We start from the raw sequence: 17521 nt of genomic DNA on the forward strand, positions 1-17521 counted from the left end.
TGGGCAACCGATTATATAATCGAAGGTCAATTGACTTCTTGACAAAAGATTATATAATCGAAGGGAGGGACTTAAGTCCCTGCAGCCAAGTCCCTCACCTGCAGCGAAAAAAATTTAAGATTGTGTCATAACACTCTCTTAATCTAGTTATGTCTATATATTCATTAGCTTTTTATCACAGCTTATTAGGATAGAGTAGGTTATACCGTTGCTGAAAAAAAAAAGATTATATAATCGAAACTTGAAAAGACAACTTCTTTTTTGGGTGGAGGAAAAACCATTTCCTTTTCTTTTTTATTAAAAAAAAACTTAAGTTACTATATTGAAACTTAAAAAACCGTTTAAGTTACCATTCTAAAATTGCTAGGCGCGTTTGAATTACGAGTTTTCAAAGAAAATTTTATGAAATTTTTTTCCATCGCATTTTTAATTATTTTTTAGCTCATATATATATATATAATATTATTATAGTATTTTTTAAAAAAAAATTACAACCCAAATGAACAAAATTATTCTTTTTGATTAGAAAAAAGTTAATGATTGGCTTGTCAATTTAACGAAGTGTCATATTATGAAGTTTGAAAAAAATTTAAAGGTAAGAATCTAAGCTTAAAAAGATTAACTCATTCATTGATTCAACTAAAACTTATTGGAGCTATATAAAAAGAATTACTCTCACAAAAAATTGTTGAAGTTAATGCTTTCATATAATTATAACCAAGTCACAAACTCGATTTTCAAGCAGATTTAATATGAAGTAGATTTAATACTTCATATTACGAGAGTTTTTAGTGCGTCCGAGAGATAAATATAAAATAAAAGAGTGTGAATTATTGCATCACAAATAAGTAACAACACCAACATGTCATTTTCTTTTCATAGCAGAATATTACTACTAGAAACAATCCTTTTATTTTCCCACTGGTAACCCTTCCGGCGTAAAAAAGGGAATTTTATTTTTTCATTTTGTACAGAAATTGGATTTGAATCACAAATTTTCTCCTTTTGCCCAGGCAATTCTACATGTACGACCGTCAGAATTGGGCCTTGTATGCTGCAACGTCCTGGCCTTACTGGACAAATGGGTCGTGGCCCGGCGAATCCTTCCTAAGGAATTTTGTGACAAAACACGAAGTGTTTGGTTGCAAGTAGGGGTGATTCGCGCGGCTCGAATACGAGCTCGAGTCGAGCTCGAGCTAATTAAGTCGATCTCGAACTCGAGTTCGAGCTCAAAAATATTAAACTCGTTGGCTCGCGAGCGGTTCGTGAGCTCAATTATATATTTATTTTTTATTTTTTATTTTAATAGTAAAATTACATATATATCCCTACTATTTTATTATTTGTTAAAAAAATTATTATTTTATTCATTTTTAAAAATAAATATTTATTTTTTATTTTTTAAAAATAAATATTAATTTTTTATTTTTTAAAAATAAAATAATAATAATTATTTTTTATTTTTTAAGCTCGAGTTCGAGCTTGATATTTTGAGCTCGTCGAGCTCGAGTTCAAGTTCGAGCTTCACAAAATTAACTCGAACTCTGCTCGATTAGCCAAGCTCGACTCGAGCTCGACTCGTTTGCACCCCTAGTTGCAAAGAAAGTGGACGACAGGTGTGGGAAAATAGGATTCTTGTAATTTTTTTTTTTTTTATTGCCAAAACTCATCCCGCAAAAAAAATTGCAGGAAAACAAATGACGGGAAAATCTTAACGGATAAAGCCCACGAAAAAATTTTCCAATATTTTATAGGTAAAATTGTTAATTTTAAAATCTCAACTCAAATCTTTTTTTCTGTTTCAATCATCTGCATATAACACTAATAAGAAGGCATAGAAACATCATCATGGTATTAAAATCTTTCATCTTTTCTCCTTCCAGAAAAATATCTTCCTCTCTTCTCTTTATGTACATGTCCATGAAAAATTTTCAGTAAGTTACATTACAATTAATCGTCTGATTTTTTTCCCTATTTAAATGAACTTATAAACAATTGTAGGAATAAATCTGTGGCAATTATACAGAGAAATGCAACAATTTGGGTGAGAAAGAGATCAGTGCATTTTTATGTTTTCTTTATTTTCATTGTATGAAGTTGAATAAAACGCTTAGATGTAATAGTGTGTAAAAGTTGATGTTGTCGATCGGTTTCTATTTATTTTTATGAAATCAATATTTACCTTTGATTTATATATACACACAAGCTAACAATTCTAACCAGTTATCCTGTAACTTTTCTGTTAACCAAACATAACAATTTAAATTTTCTTGCACTATTTTCTTGTCAACCAAACACATGTAAAAACCTTAGTTTCCTTTTTCTTTACCTCACTTTTCTCACAATACACTCCTAAAGTAAACTACCCTCAAACCAACGGACCCTAAAGTAAAAGAAAATTGATGGTTCTTGCCTTCTTGGCCTATTGCTATTGTTGCCTTCAGCCATCAAACTGTGAAAAACTGCTAAATCAAGGAAAAGATTTGCAGAATCGTTGATGCTGATAGCTCATGCATCAAGCGCAGGTTCTCGACATATTCATTTATTTATTCTTTTTTTTTTTTGGGGTATCCGATGGATATTAATAAATAATACAACCTGTACCTGTACTGGTTAGAGCAAAGAACTCAAGGGAAATTATTAATTATGGGGAGAGGGAGAAGTACAGCCAATATATATTGGAGAAGAGAAGTATCTTTCCACTTCAGATTTGTACCTATACAGCTTGTAGTTTTCATCAGGAAAGCGACGTACTGAAACTTCACAAAAACAAAGAGTAAATGAGGTAATGGTGCAAGTTGGGCGTTAAGCTCAATTAAAACCAAACTTTTCCGATTTGTCTATGTCGCACCAATTATCTCTATCATCTCTTCCTGGATGAAGAGGAAAAAAAGCAACCTGGGATTTATGACATTAAAGCTAAGTTTGCAACAAATAATATGCGATTCAATTTCTTGGTTTGGAGTCGTCCAGCCTCGGGAAGAATTTGAGCTAGCTATGAATATATTTTTCACCTGAACTCTTTCTACTAGAAAGATTACGTGTTCCGTGAAGTTTTAAACTTGCATGATCACATACAATATGGGGGGAAATATGCTATATCAAGCATGGATAAATGGAAATGATACCTAGAAAGTGTTTGGTGAGTGAGTTTTAAGGGAAAGGAATGAGTTTTAATTTCAATCATATATACCCATACCCAATGTTTGTTTAAAGGTCAATCTGAATCAGTTAATGGGTTTCATATGCCGTTTCTATTGGTTTTTATAATTAACAAATAAACAGCAGAGCTTCACTTATTCATTTTACTATATAAAGTTACCAAATATTCTATATGTTTCTATCAAACCTATTTCTCTATTCTCCAATTTATCATATATACATACTCATAGCGACGGTGATCGTGAAGTTTGAAGCAAACGGCTCCTAAAAAGGAAGAAACAAAAAATAGAATAGATAATGGTGTGGAAATCCTTAACTACAAGCTTTGCATTTCATTTCTTTCTCCTGTTTGGCTATAGAAAAAATACAAAAAAAAAAGTGATTGGCATCTGATGGTTATAGGCAAGGTTGTAGGTCCAAGCATTAAGGAAGGTAGGCAGTTCAAGTTCAATAGACAAGTGACAATTCTGGGTGGAATAGTAGCGGTATCCCCATGCAACTGAGTGCAACACCTTGGCATTACCTCTATAAGGAGTCCAAAAATGAATGGCTGTTGTATGTGTTGACACCAACGGCTGTTTACATCTATTTAAATGAACCAAGTTTCTGAGTATGTTTCACCTGTGCAATTCAACGTTTGAATTGGAAACTCTAAATATACTCTAAATGCATAGATGCTTCTAAACTTTTTAATACAAAAGTCTATACGGTAAGCCTTTCATGCATAATCAAAGCAAATAAGTTTTCCGAAAATTGGTATTCCACATTATATTGTACACTTGTTAACATTATAAATTTAACAGACATCCTTTTAAGTCTTTTAGGCATATCAAAGTAGATTATGTCTTTAAAAAAAAAAGAGTAGATTATGTCTACCCAAGTATTATGCCGAACGCTATTTATCATAGTTATAAAATTCGGCTCGGTCCGACGATTGAACCGGTCGGCCCAGTGATCCAGTCCCTCTGCTGGATTCCTTACCGGGCCGAGTTTAATAACTATGCTATTTCGCCTAACGCCGGAAAAAAAAGAGAGTAGATTATGTCTACCCAAGTATTACGCCGAACGCTATTTATCATAATTATAAAATTCGGCCCGACCTGGCGATTGAACCGGTCGGCCTAGTGACCCAGCCCCTCTGCCGGGTTCCTTACCAGACCGAGTTTAATAACTATGCTATATTACTGTGGAAAATGTAAATAGGTTTTTTTTTCTTTTGGGGTTTTGAGTAAAATGTAAGGTAGAATATCAAATTTCAATTTCATCAAGGTGAATAATGATATGTATGCTCCAAAAGAATCTTCTCACACTCTACATTTCTTCACGTACTAAATTGTTGAAATGATGTGCTAGGATCTATTTTTGAAGTTTAAGTTCAAATATCACTTACCTTTCACCAATCCAACTTTCATCAATGATTGTTTCTAAATCATCATCTAGTTTTCATTTCTTAAACTGAGTTAGCCATGCCCATGTTTTTACTAATCATACAGGGACATGGCGGAATAGAAGTAAGCTAGGTACGTCTGCGATTTAACTCTAAACTCTTTACAGAGCAAGAGTAATCGATTTGGTTATAATAAGCATCACTTTCACCATGCACTACAGAACATCGATGGAGTACTCCGTATAAAGTTTAGGGTAAAAAAGAGGTAATTGCATCAGATTAAACTAATGGGAACAAGACTAATTTTATCGATCACTAGCGCCTTTTATGGAGAAGTAGCATACACATTATAAAATTTTTCCGACCATTTCATCACCTAGGCCAGGAGATAATGGTGGTTGTCGCCATCTATGCACATCTTTTTGGTAGTCCCCCACACTCACTCACAAACTCATAATTTAACAGGGAAGGCCGTTGTATCTTCTCCTCTGATGAGTCACAAAGGGCACCTCATAACACCTCCGACAAGAGAAGAGTGGTCCCTTTCGACTAAAGTTACCACACAAGCCGTTAGCTATAGATCCACAACTTGTTTCAGAATGAGTCTCCTTTTTGCTTACCAGCTTTAAGCAATCATACTCTCTAATTAATAAACAACTTCCATCATTTTGTTGTGATTACTTTCCGTTTCATGCCCATGTAAAATGTTACATTAACTGCAGGAGTCATTGTCTCTGATGTTTGATCCCTCCCCACCTCCAAAACCCTCGTCTCTGGCTACCATTACGTAAGTGAGAATATATATATATATATATATATATAAGGGTACATGATAAAAGGCGAGGTCAGTGGTATTTTACCTGCAAAAGTTTCATTCTCAAGCAAAATTGTACGCAAAATAAGGGTGAGAAAGTTATTTATAACCATGCCAAATTAATTGCTAATGACTGAAAAAAGGCACAAAACTAGCATAATCTTCTCTGTTAATTCATACGCATTGTTGTAACACTTGACCACATATTTGTAATCTTAAGCAATTTTGTAACTTAAACCTAAGTGTCTAGTTTGATGGCTCAGTAGTTTTTTTTTGGCTTTCAATGTTAAAATTGGTTCAGTGCGCAAGTGTTTTGACTCGTAGATAGTGTCTAGACTATGCTGCAAATAATAGTACTAGTCTACGAACTTTTTGGCATAGTTCAAATACGCAGACGCCTTTGTAACTATTTCAAAAAGTAAACATATATATATAACCAAACAACCGTTAATATATAAATGGTGCATTTACCATCACAACCTCTTACAAAGACATGCAACTTAATTATTGTCAAGATAATGCTTTCTTCCTTAGTCCCGGAAAAGTTATACAGAGTATGAATCTCTATATATCTATAGCCTTCTATCTTTTTTATCAGCTGTTTGCTTTAGTAAAATAAGATAGAAGTGTTTAGGCTTGAATTTTAACTTTAGAGTATAGTTAAGAAATCATACTGATCTGTTGACAAAGCTTGGAATACCGATTATGAATTTTCAGTTTTTTGAGTCTTGATATGAGCTTTTCCAAAAAATTTCAACAACCATTCAGGTGACTATACTATACAGGGACTCCGATTTCGGATACTTGTTGCAACTTTCCTTCTTCTTTTATCAGAAACTCAATATTGGAGTGGTTGGAGGTTTTAATGGAACCCTCATATTTTTATTAACTGAAACGATGATGCCGGAAATTAAAGCAACGACATACAAACCACAACTAAAGTGAAAATTAAGAACAAAACTCTAAGATGATTAAGAGTAGATCAACCTATCCAGCCTAGCTAATAAGATGTCAAATATGCGATGAAGTGGTCCCTGAATGCAGGGGGGGAAAAAGAATTGGAAATCACGTCCTTCATTTTCTATACCAAATAGCCAAGAAGCTATATTAGTTTCCAACTGTGAAGAAGAATTTCCAAGTATAAGCATTAATCCTAGCTAAAAGTCATTGGCTGCAGCAAGCCCTGAGATTATAATTAGGCATCTTGCAGTATTGAAATATAAAATTTATGATCAGATCTGGAAAGTTAAAATGATCATAGAAGTGTTGTTTTGTAAAATATGAAATGCTTTTCCTAGATTCATTCGACAAATGGTGAAGTTTAAACAATGAAAGGTAAAAAACTATACTTACATGAGAAGAGGTTAAAAACGAAGAAAAACAAATGGCTTATTACATTTTCACTCCCCCAATTATACAGGATGAACTGATTTGTCTCTCTATCTTTGTGAAAAATACATTTTTGGCAATATTTTAAGTGGTCCTCATTTGAGCTCATTCTATTAAATGATTTTGGTCGTTTGTTGAAAAAAAAAATTAAATGATTTTGGCTTCCTAAAATTACATGTTGACTCTTTTTAGAACTTCTTGGTTGTTGTCTTATAGAAATTTCTATGGGAAAGAGAAACTCTGAAATTACTAATATTTTCTGAAATTTCAGATACCAAATTAGCACTTAACAAACCACTCAAACCTCTGAGACCAAAAAAAAAAAAAAAAGGAAGAGAGGGGGGGAGGAGAAAAATTGGGCAGCTGTACGTAATGATCTAGTACATTTCTCCTTAAACTGGATATGACATTTCCTTTTCTCAGCGACGTAGACATTTGTCCCTAATTTGAAGTGCTACGTTTGCAGATCATAGGCATATTTCTGTAGAGAGCAAATCTAGTGTTTTCATGATGAATGCATAAATCCGACTGTGACTTTGAAAGATAAAACTTAGATTGAATTGATTTACGGCTATACCTGATATGATCTCTTATTTCTTGTTTAATTTGGTACGATAACTCAGCTTGTTGTCAGTGGCCATATATCCACAGAGTTACACATCACATAGTTCCAAGTCAACAAGGTAAACGTTTTTTTTTTAAATTAAAAAAAAAAAACAACTAACTAAATCAGAAATGCATTAAAACATGTACGTGATATCATTCAGGAGGTTTCATTTGGCTACAAAAGTCATTAGCTAAAGCAGCCAAAACACAAATGGGAGGAGGGGAATTAAAATAGGCACATCTCCAGCAATTGGAGAGTGTACGTATTAACAACAAAGTTACGCTCTTTAATTCTGCCAGAATTATTCCAATTGGTGATCCATTACCAAGTTGTTTTTCTTACACCATCTCTGCCGGAGGTCTCCAATCATAATCCACCAAACTTAAGCGGGGCTTGATTTACTAAACATGAAACTTTTTGGGTAAAAATGTCACAAGAGCCAGACTTCATGGGTACAAGTTTTTTTTTTTTTTTTTCCAAACAGTAACTTTCTTAAAAGAGAAACATTACTAAAAGAAGGTTGTATACCTAAAGATGGTTACAATTAATGTTATTTTCAAAATAATAGTAACAATGACGATGATGACGATGATGATACAACTTGTTCATGCAAACATATGGCACAATTAAGTCATAATAAAAGTACAACTTGGTCATATAAACATTTGGGACGGTTATTCAAATTGCTATTGAATACATTTTGTATCAATATATAGGCGGCTACATATAAGAGTGCATGAGTATAATAGGTATGCGGAACAGTGCACCTACGAGACCCTTTTGGGAATTTACCCTTGTGAATGACTTGCACTAGTACATATAATTTACTTGCACACTTTAGTTTTTGACGCAATATTATAGGTCACAAAATATATGCAAATGATAAGTTCGTATTTACGTCCATACAGAGAAAGTTTGGTGAAAGTGAAGGGTGAGAGTGCTGAAGAAGAAGAAGAGAAGGCAACCCTTTTCTCCTCTCCTTTCATTATCCCATCTCCCTGGCTTTGCTTGTTTCTTGTCTGATTAGCAAATCATTCCCTAGCTTCCATGAATGAGCTTCCAAACACCTAAAACAAGCAGATCAACAATTCAGCACCCACGGCGAGCTCCACCGATTTATCACTGATCATCACAAAGATGGTGATGTTTCTGGTTCGCTACTGCCGCCTATAGTCCCAAACCCCAAATCCAACCTTGTACTACCGTCTTATTACAGGTAACTTACCGACATAAGTAGAAATGACTAAGAGAAATCAAGAAACTTTACCATTCATTCTGGCATCATTGGCCTTTTACCTTCTGTTTCCAAAATCAGTTCCCATCGATCTTTATCTTGATTTTCATGTGCATCATCCGTTATTCTTCAGAATATGCTATAGTCTATCAGTTTCATATTATTACACACAGTAGTTTATTCCAGCACAAAGATTACTGTTACTTCTTGAATTTAACATTAAGCAAGATGTTGATGTATTAAATAGGAAGTGGGATGCTGCCAAAATCTTGTTTTACACCTCCCTTTGACAATTGACAGGGTAAGGGCTTACACAAGCTGCCTAGCTAGAATAGGGGTAATTGAATTCGTCAAATCCCAACTATCAAGTTTGAGCATCTTCACACGCCCATGTCCCAAAGCTTCCATCAAGGAATCTACAGCTTCTCAAATGGATATGAAAGATCTCCGACCACGACGAAGCAAGGGATGGAGTGGATCAGCCAAAGAGTGCAAAACTTTGAGCTGCAGCAGCAGCAGCAAGTGCAAACTGAGGTTAATTCTGGAGAGCCACCGGTTTATGATGATACCGGAGGTGGGATGTTGACAGAGATGATAGATTTCTCTCGGGGACGCGGTAAATCAGCTAATCATTTACTGCTAGATGGTCAGATCCCCTCCAGTTATAGATGGTCTCAAAAACAGCAACTACCACTGACGGTGGTAAACGAAGCTGAGGTGAGTAAAAACTAGTACTACTTTTTTTTAATGATGTAAGAAAAGCAATACGACTAATTATACTAATGATTCTTGAACAGTGTTACAGTGCTTTTCTTATTTTTACCAATTTTCATGCAGCTTCTGCTCATGAACCCGCTTCATGTTAAAGCATCTTCTTCTTCTCCAACTAGTACATCTTCGCTCCACATGTCGGTTCCAAACTCCTCCGACTCTCATCATCCTAGCCTTCATCTTCAAGAGTATCATTTGGAAAATCCTTCTCAATTTTCTTGGGTTCGCGTTAACGGTAACGAAGTTGATGATGATAATACCAAAATCGGAAGGGCCATGGAGGCTCAAGGGCTTTCATTGTCATTATCTTCTTCGATGCCAAACTTGGAAGCAGCCAAATTCCAAGAACTGAGACCAGGAGATGGTGGGGTGTACTTCTTTGATCAAGGAGTAGGGCCCCCAATGAATTTCAGTGGATTCAAGAATCAAGAACCTAATCCAAATATACTAGGTAATATTGTTACGGATTATTCTAGTCAAGTTCACGTTGGACTTCCAGCTTCTTCAAGAATCGGGAATGTCTTGAGGAATCCCAGGTACTTGAGGGCTGCCCAGGAATTGCTGGAAGAATTCTGCTGTGTTGGGAAGGGAAATTTGAAGAGCCCGAAAAGTGAAAACCCTAGGACCATTTCTATTGTTGAGAATGCTAGTGGAGGGGCAGTTTCATCAGCTAGCTCCAAGGACCGCCCGCCTTTATCAGCTGCTGAAAAGACGGAGTACCAAAGGAAGAAGGTCAAGCTCTTGTCCATGCTTGATGAGGCATGTATCCAATTCTCTCTCTTTCTCCTCTTTTTACAACATGGTAGCATTGAGGAATTTTTGGTAGGAATAGTTAATTTCCTGAACTTTTTGACCACTTCTCTCCTGGCATGCAATAAGAAATCCGGCCGACAGACTCAGGTTGAGATTGAGATTCTTCTTTGAACTAAACTAAGTGTTTGCTTTACCAAGCCAGCTGGAGATTAAAATTTACTAGTATAGCACAATCCAAGTGTTATCATTTCTGTATATTCTTTCACTTGAACGTCTGACAGGATACCATCTTGGGGTACATGTCGAGGAAGGAGCGACATGCCTCCATTATAGGTTCAATCTTGGATCTATCATGAAGGCTAAGCAAAAGATTCATCCGTACTAACAAATATGTTTTGCTCAAAGAGCTTGGATTTCAAACATTTTGGGACCATGTCTTTTTCATGTTACTGTATGATTTTAAACATTTCTTTAATATAATTGAGTTGTACCATTGACACAAGGCATCTTAATTATCAGAAGCTTCGATTAAAAAATTCCCAAGAAGGTCAGAATAAAGCCTAATGTTACGCTGAAACTTTCAAAGAAATGGACCTTCCAACTCCTCCAATAATCTTCCCAGCCATACAAAATGCTTACCCATGATGATATGAATTTTGAATTGGTTAATGAATGATTAAGTCCTCTACTGAAGTTTGCATTAGGATATTGATATCCTTAATTATTAAGTACTCTACTGAAGCTTGCATTAGGAAATTGATATCCTAATTAATAAGTGCAGTTGATACTCCACTTTCTTCCGGAAGCAAAAGAAAGTGTTTTTGTTGCTAACAAAGGCTCGTAATTGAAGCCTAAGTGTCTGTTAATGACTTGGCGTTACATGTAAAGCTTCGCGTGCCATACAATTATTTTAGTGCCATTTTTTCTTTTTTTAACTTTAATATTCAGTCAAGTTTCAATTGTTGATGACCATGTTACAAAATGTATCCGTTTGCTTATTAATCAGGTGGATGCAAGGTACACACATTATTGTGAACAAATGCAAGCTATTGTCCACTCATTTGACTCGGTGATTGGATATGGGGCGGCAGCTCCATACACAAACCTTGCTCAGAAGGCAATGTCAAGGCATTTCCGGAGCATAAAGGAAGCAATATTGGGTCAGGTGAAGGTTACATGCGAACTTCTTGGAGACAAAGATGTGAATGGTACAATAGGCTTGACCAAAGGAGAGACCCCAAGACTTCGGTTGCTTGAGCAAAAGTTTAGGCAGCAGAAAGCCCTTCATCAATTAGGAATGCTTGATCCCGAGACTTGGAGGCCCCAGAGAGGCTTGCCTGAACGATCTGTTAACATACTGAGGGCCTGGCTTTTTGAGCATTTTCTTCACCCGTACATCTCTCTCTCTCTCTCTCACAGTTTTAACAGCCTTTACTTTTACCCTTTTATTTTGTTGATTTTTGGTTGAAAGTTTTAGCCATAAAGATCACGACATCCTTTTGTTTTGCTTTCGTGCAATGAGGAAAGGAAAGATTGTCTGGTCTTAGAAAGTCTTTTGTTAATGGAATCTTGTTTGTATTTGATAATTTAAGGAGTCACGAAATCCAGTGCAAGAATTGTTGGGATGTGATGATTGTTGTGGGATTTTGAATGATAAGTCCTGAATTGGGTTCTGATGTTGTCTCTCTGCAGGTACCCGAGTGATGCAGACAAACATTTGTTATCTCGACAGACTGGTTTATCGAAAAATCAGGTACTCACTCGCACCTTTCTAGACCACGAAAACTGATGTGTCATAATATGCCTTAGAAGTTAAAAATCCATCTTCATCTTCAATGGCCACATCATATTTTAGGAGCATCAACTTTGCTTGAAACATGAACGGTTAGCAGTACTTTATATGCTGTCCCAAATTTGGTGAAGAGACCGAAACTGAAGAAAGTTGAGACAATTACGAGACAATTACATCGCTCTCGTACTAAAACAAAATCTAAAAGTTTACAATTATATCAAACGTTTTCTGCCCATCGTGAGTTCTCAGATGAATATATGATGAACAACTTTTTTTTAAAAAAAAAATTTTAGTAACAAGAGATTCTCTACAACTAGCTAGACAATAGGAACCATAGATAGAAAGAACTATGAGTTTTAGTCTTACAACGACCATGCTTCTTTTTCTTCGTCTAAAAATGTTGTGGCTCAATTTATTTCCATAATAATTAGCAAGAAAGATTTTAAGAATTTTTTACATTACTTGTATAAGTGCACTACTTCAATAGAATATCTTCCTAGGTGTATATTTTGCCTAAGATTCCGCGAAAAGAAATTAACAATATGCATTAGTTTACAAGATTCATGCAGATTAAAATAGACAAGTATATGGATATAAAAATAGTAGACAAATTCAATTTATGTATACAACTGTAGATATTCATGATGCATATATGCATACATATGTGTGTAAAGACTATATATAGGTATATGCACCAACACCAATATTGCATATATGGTCATAAGATAAAAAGGAAAATGAAAAGATATTGGATTGTGCTAAAGTTGTTCTAAACTACATCTATACGTATATCGTCTCTACTTATAGTTTTAAGAGACTTAATCTTTCAACAAAAAAAAAAAAAAAAAAAAAGCAAATAGATCAACTATTTAGATATTTGCTGGCAATGAAGACTTAATACAGATAATACCACACCAACAGTTTTCTGGTAAATACGAGAATTAGTCAAATCTAATTTCGTGTTGCAAATTTGATTCTGTGTTCATCCCAGACAATTGTCGTGTCTAAATTCACCTTTGGTTCACTACGGTTTGGTAAATTACTATCATATTTCTCAAGTGTCTGATGATGCACTAAACGGCTATCATTCCAAATCATGCCTGCCAGAAATAGACATCTCCATCACCTATATGATTAATTATTGGGATACTTTTAAAAACCTCTTCCAAGGTTTCTAATAATTTCATTGTGCTCCATTGAAATTTAGAAATTACACCTACCTCAAAAGTCCAACTGAAATGATAATATTAACCTTACTGTTTTAATAACACTCCCTTGTTGGGTATGTATATAGAAAGAATGGGATTTATAATTATTTTTTTTCCTTTTCTCTTCTTATTCGTCTTTTTTTTTATATTTTGCGCGTAAAACTATAGAACTCTAAACTATAAGTACTGACTATAATCGTTATCATTATCAAATGTTGAAGTAGTGATCTTTTTTTTTGACAACTTTGAATATGATCCAATGTTTTTTTTATTGATTTTTTCTCTTTGTATCAAAAGCAACAATGACTTAGAAAGAAACTATTTAAAACTACTACTAAGCTATGATAGTTCCAACAAATCAAAAATCCGCAAACTCTAAAAGAATTATGGTAATACTTTCTTGTCCAACTTAGAGGAATGTGTATCAAGATTAAAATACCATGTACAGTAACTTATCATAGTGATAAAACTATTGTAATAATTGCTTATTCAATAATAAATATAGGTATTGAAAACTTGACGCTTTTCTTTATATTTTTACTATATATTTTTATAATTGTTTAGGAAAGTAATGTAAACTGAGGGCATTTTAGGGTGTTCATTTAAAATTTTGACCAAATCTATGATTTTGTTATCACAAGTGTAATTTTTAAATTTTCAAGGGATCTCAATGAAATTGTCACAAAACTTAGTGAGGTTTATGAAATTATCCCTTAATTATTAGATTCAATATTTGCCAGAATTCAACATGAATATTTATATAGGAGATTCCAAGATGTTTTTGGAAATTCATATGTGCATGAACATTGTAATACAGAAAACTTTTTATTAGGTGAAACTTTATTTTATTGATCAACAGCAAGAAAAGTGATTATAGAAAGAAAAATACACAGGGCCCCAAATTCAACTCACAAAATTATTACAACAAAACTAGGGAAGACCTATATTTATATGGAAAACATAAGAATAGTTTTTCATTTTTTTCAACCATACCTTATCAATTCTGGCAAAGAAAGGATGGAAATGTTATGTTCAATTGTTTGGCCCAACATAAGAGAAGTTAAACCTGTCAGAAGTAATTAAATCTGTAAAAGTAAGTGTTCATGAAATAACTGTGAGTAAGATTTCGTAGGATGCAAACTTGGAAATTGCTTCAAGTCTTACATGAAATACTTGAACATTGGTTCCTGCGGGAATAAAGATATTGATACCTACCGGCAAAAGAAAATGAATGCATATATGCATTTTGTACAGTAATTTTGGATTTATTAATAGATTAGTAGCATTTAGTTCTAATCCATTAAAAACAGATCTCCATCTCCACTTTTACCCCAAAATTGACAAAATTAAACAAATTACATATGCTAATTAGTAGAGGTTGTCAACATGTATCCAATCATAGCACTGGCGTAAGTCTTTTACAATGAAATAAAAATTCGCCAAAAAAATTGAGTAAGTACAACAGTATGTACTACTTTCCCTAAATGGCTGAATATAGGGGTTATTCTTCATATGGGCTTACTCCTTTTGGACTGCAAAAATGCATGCATGTTACTATGATTTTCTAGGGTCAATTACTACCAGAAATGTTAAATGATATTTCAGGAATACTACGAGGTGATGACAAGTTAAACTCATGAAATCAATTATTACTTTTTGAAAACTCAAAAGTGTTCAACTCCCAAAAATATATTAACCGACTCTGGTGCAGTGAATTCAAATGGCGCAGTAAAAAAGATTCAAACAACATGCATGTAAAGATGGACCGAAGCAGCAATGATTTTAAGCAAAAAGGAACTAATTCACCCTCCTCTATTTAAACAGAATAAATTGTACAATCTTTAGCAGTTATGCTACAATATTGTCTTAATGCATAAAGAAAAATATAGGTTCAGTATGAAGATGCATGAAATTTTGGCTCTCGCTTTTAATTTCTAAGGACCACTGTGTGTGTGTGTAACACTTTCCCTTTACCGAAAGACATTCTTGCTGCAATAGACAAATATATAAAATCTGTCACCTGCATATGTACGCATTGCTTCTGTGAAATCAATGAATGATGCAATAAATGCATGCTCTTTATAACTCATCAACTTAACTCTCTGTATGCATGATACCTAATAAATTCCAAAAAAAAAACAAAAAATCCAGGTTTCGAATTGGTTCATCAATGCAAGGGTGAGACTGTGGAAGCCCATGGTGGAAGATATATACAAAGAAGAGACCAAAGATGAGGAGCAGAAAAAAGTGACAACAGTAAATCATCATGCAGCCAATGAATTAGCCAAATCAGTTGATTCAGTGGATGAGGAGGACCACCACAACCAAAACCAAAACCAAAACCAAAACCACAACATAGTCTCCGCACAAACTCCAATGACCAACAGTAAAACAACAACAGCAACAACAATATTATCCTCATCAATCACAACTATGACATTGGTAGACGGGCGAAGATCCGAAATCAATGCTGTAGAAAAAGACCCTTCAAAGAACACCATCAATAATGGACAGTACACCTTGGGAAACCAAGCAATTCTTCAAGGTACCCCCTCAACTACAACTCCAACCTCCCTGATCTCATCACCCACATTTGGTCATCATCATGGTCAAACCTTGCCTACATATGGTTGTTTTATGGCCATCCCTGATGAGGCTCATGTAGGCATGCATGGTAATGCTACTTCCCGTGCAACAAATAACATTAATACAACCGGATCCCTTGTTGGGATGGGGAGCACTAGTCAGGCCGGGGATGTTTCCCTGACTCTGGGACTTCGGCACCCCTCATCAAATTTGCCAAGAAAGAGGACTGAGTTCTCTTTAAGAGACTTTGGGGCATTTTGAGTGAATGAAATTATTGATATATAACATATATAGTTTCGTAGTAGAAAAATCATAAGAATGTATGAGTGGAAGATATTAGTGCATACATAAACTATATAGTTTCTATTTAGCTGTTTGAAAACGTAAAGTTGGTTGCAATTGTATAAAGGAGTGGTATATGGGTTGTTTTTTTTTTCCCCTTTTATGAAATTTGTTTGGGAGAATTTTCATCATTACTAGAAAAAATGAGTAGCTCTTTTTTGTTTTTGTGCGCTTTTCGCTCTTATAATTTGCTGGAACATATTTTGGTTAATGACTATCATCCATCACTCCCGGGTTAGCTTCGAATGCAATTAGTGAACTGAATTGTCTTCGTTGTACATTAAATTAAATAACTTAGTGACATATCTTCGTTGTCCATTATAAGGAGGACACTTGTTCGTATACAGCCAGTAAACACAGTATGTCGGATGTGGACAACATTGAATTCTGGTAATAAGCTATCCATATACATATATATATATATATATATCTGTGTATATATGTATATATTAGATAGATAGATAGAAATATGCCCACGTGTGGTTAATTTGTTTGCCAAGATCCTTGATCGATCTCTAGTTGTTTTAATATAAGAGAGTGACGTGCATCAATAATGTGAACAGAAATCTCAAGTCCACAAGCTGTTAATTCAGAAAATGAATAAGTAGAGAAAGGGAGAGAAAATGGCTCCTTTATGGAGAAAGATTGTAGGGACTTACAATTATTACTCATAAGAACACTAGCTACCATCGCAATAATTTTGAATTTGGTTCATTCGGGTCCCTAACTATCTAAGGTCACACTTGATTACACATGTAATCACTTACTAAATTAGCTAATTCTGCATGGTTTATGCTTCTATTGAATATGCTGTGTCATGTCTAAAAGACTCCATTTTGTGATAACTTTGCAGTCGTCACTGAGAAATATTATCACTAATGACTAATTTTTATAGTGAATTGTGCAAAACGGAGTGTCATGTGACCTAAAATTAAGGAGTTCATACACGCAATATTTACTTTTTCTCCGACTGAGGCCACTTCCTTTCTTCTCTAATTAAAGAGGATAAAATTAATTTTGAACTTTTTCAAATGTGGACATGTTTTCTGTTTAATCAAAAGAAAAAAAAAACACCTATCCAGCACATTTCTTGCGAGTTTCTAAGAATAGCTCCATATATACACTGTATAGGATGCTAGGTTTCCCAGAAATTTAGGATGCTTTTATCATGAAACTTTTAAGTGACACGAACATGAAGTCAGATGCAGATGCAAATGCACTATTTGAATATAAAGTAGTCATTAAGTTGAGGAGCACAATCACTAACCTGGTACTGTTTGTTTCTGGCAACTATAGCACAGCTTTTGTTAATATTTACACTGAAAGCATGCTAATACTACTAATGTCCATGGTCCCCACTCGAAAAAGACGCATGATTGATGGTTCTTGATGTTTAACTTTTATTTCTCAACGCTTGAAAATGTCAGATTTAGTTGGTCTCCAGTGAATCCTATTACTACCAATAGTAGTTATGTG

General features: G+C 34.5%; 1 protein-coding gene across 2 annotated transcripts; it reads left to right on the plus strand.

Moving 5' to 3' along the window:
* The first annotated feature begins 8180 nt into the window (after positions 1-8180).
* LOC113748851 (BEL1-like homeodomain protein 4) lies at positions 8181-16208 on the plus strand. Of its 2 annotated transcripts, none has more exons than XM_027292431.1 (6): positions 8181-8575; positions 8841-9310; positions 9431-10123; positions 11124-11509; positions 11810-11870; positions 15269-16208. In XM_027292431.1, the coding sequence occupies exons 2-6, from the start codon at positions 8984-8986 to the stop codon at positions 15962-15964; spliced, it is 2163 nt and encodes a 720-aa protein (XP_027148232.1). In that variant the 5' UTR covers positions 8181-8575; positions 8841-8983; the 3' UTR covers positions 15965-16208. The 2 variants fall into 2 exon arrangements, with proteins under 2 accessions (XP_027148232.1, XP_027148231.1); XM_027292430.1 differs by having other exon boundaries at positions 8894-9310.
* Positions 16209-17521: the final 1313 nt, after the last annotated feature.

Source organism: Coffea eugenioides, chromosome 10 (genome assembly GCF_003713205.1).
Source record: "Coffea eugenioides isolate CCC68of chromosome 10, Ceug_1.0, whole genome shotgun sequence".
NCBI lineage: Eukaryota > Viridiplantae > Streptophyta > Magnoliopsida > Gentianales > Rubiaceae > Coffea > Coffea eugenioides.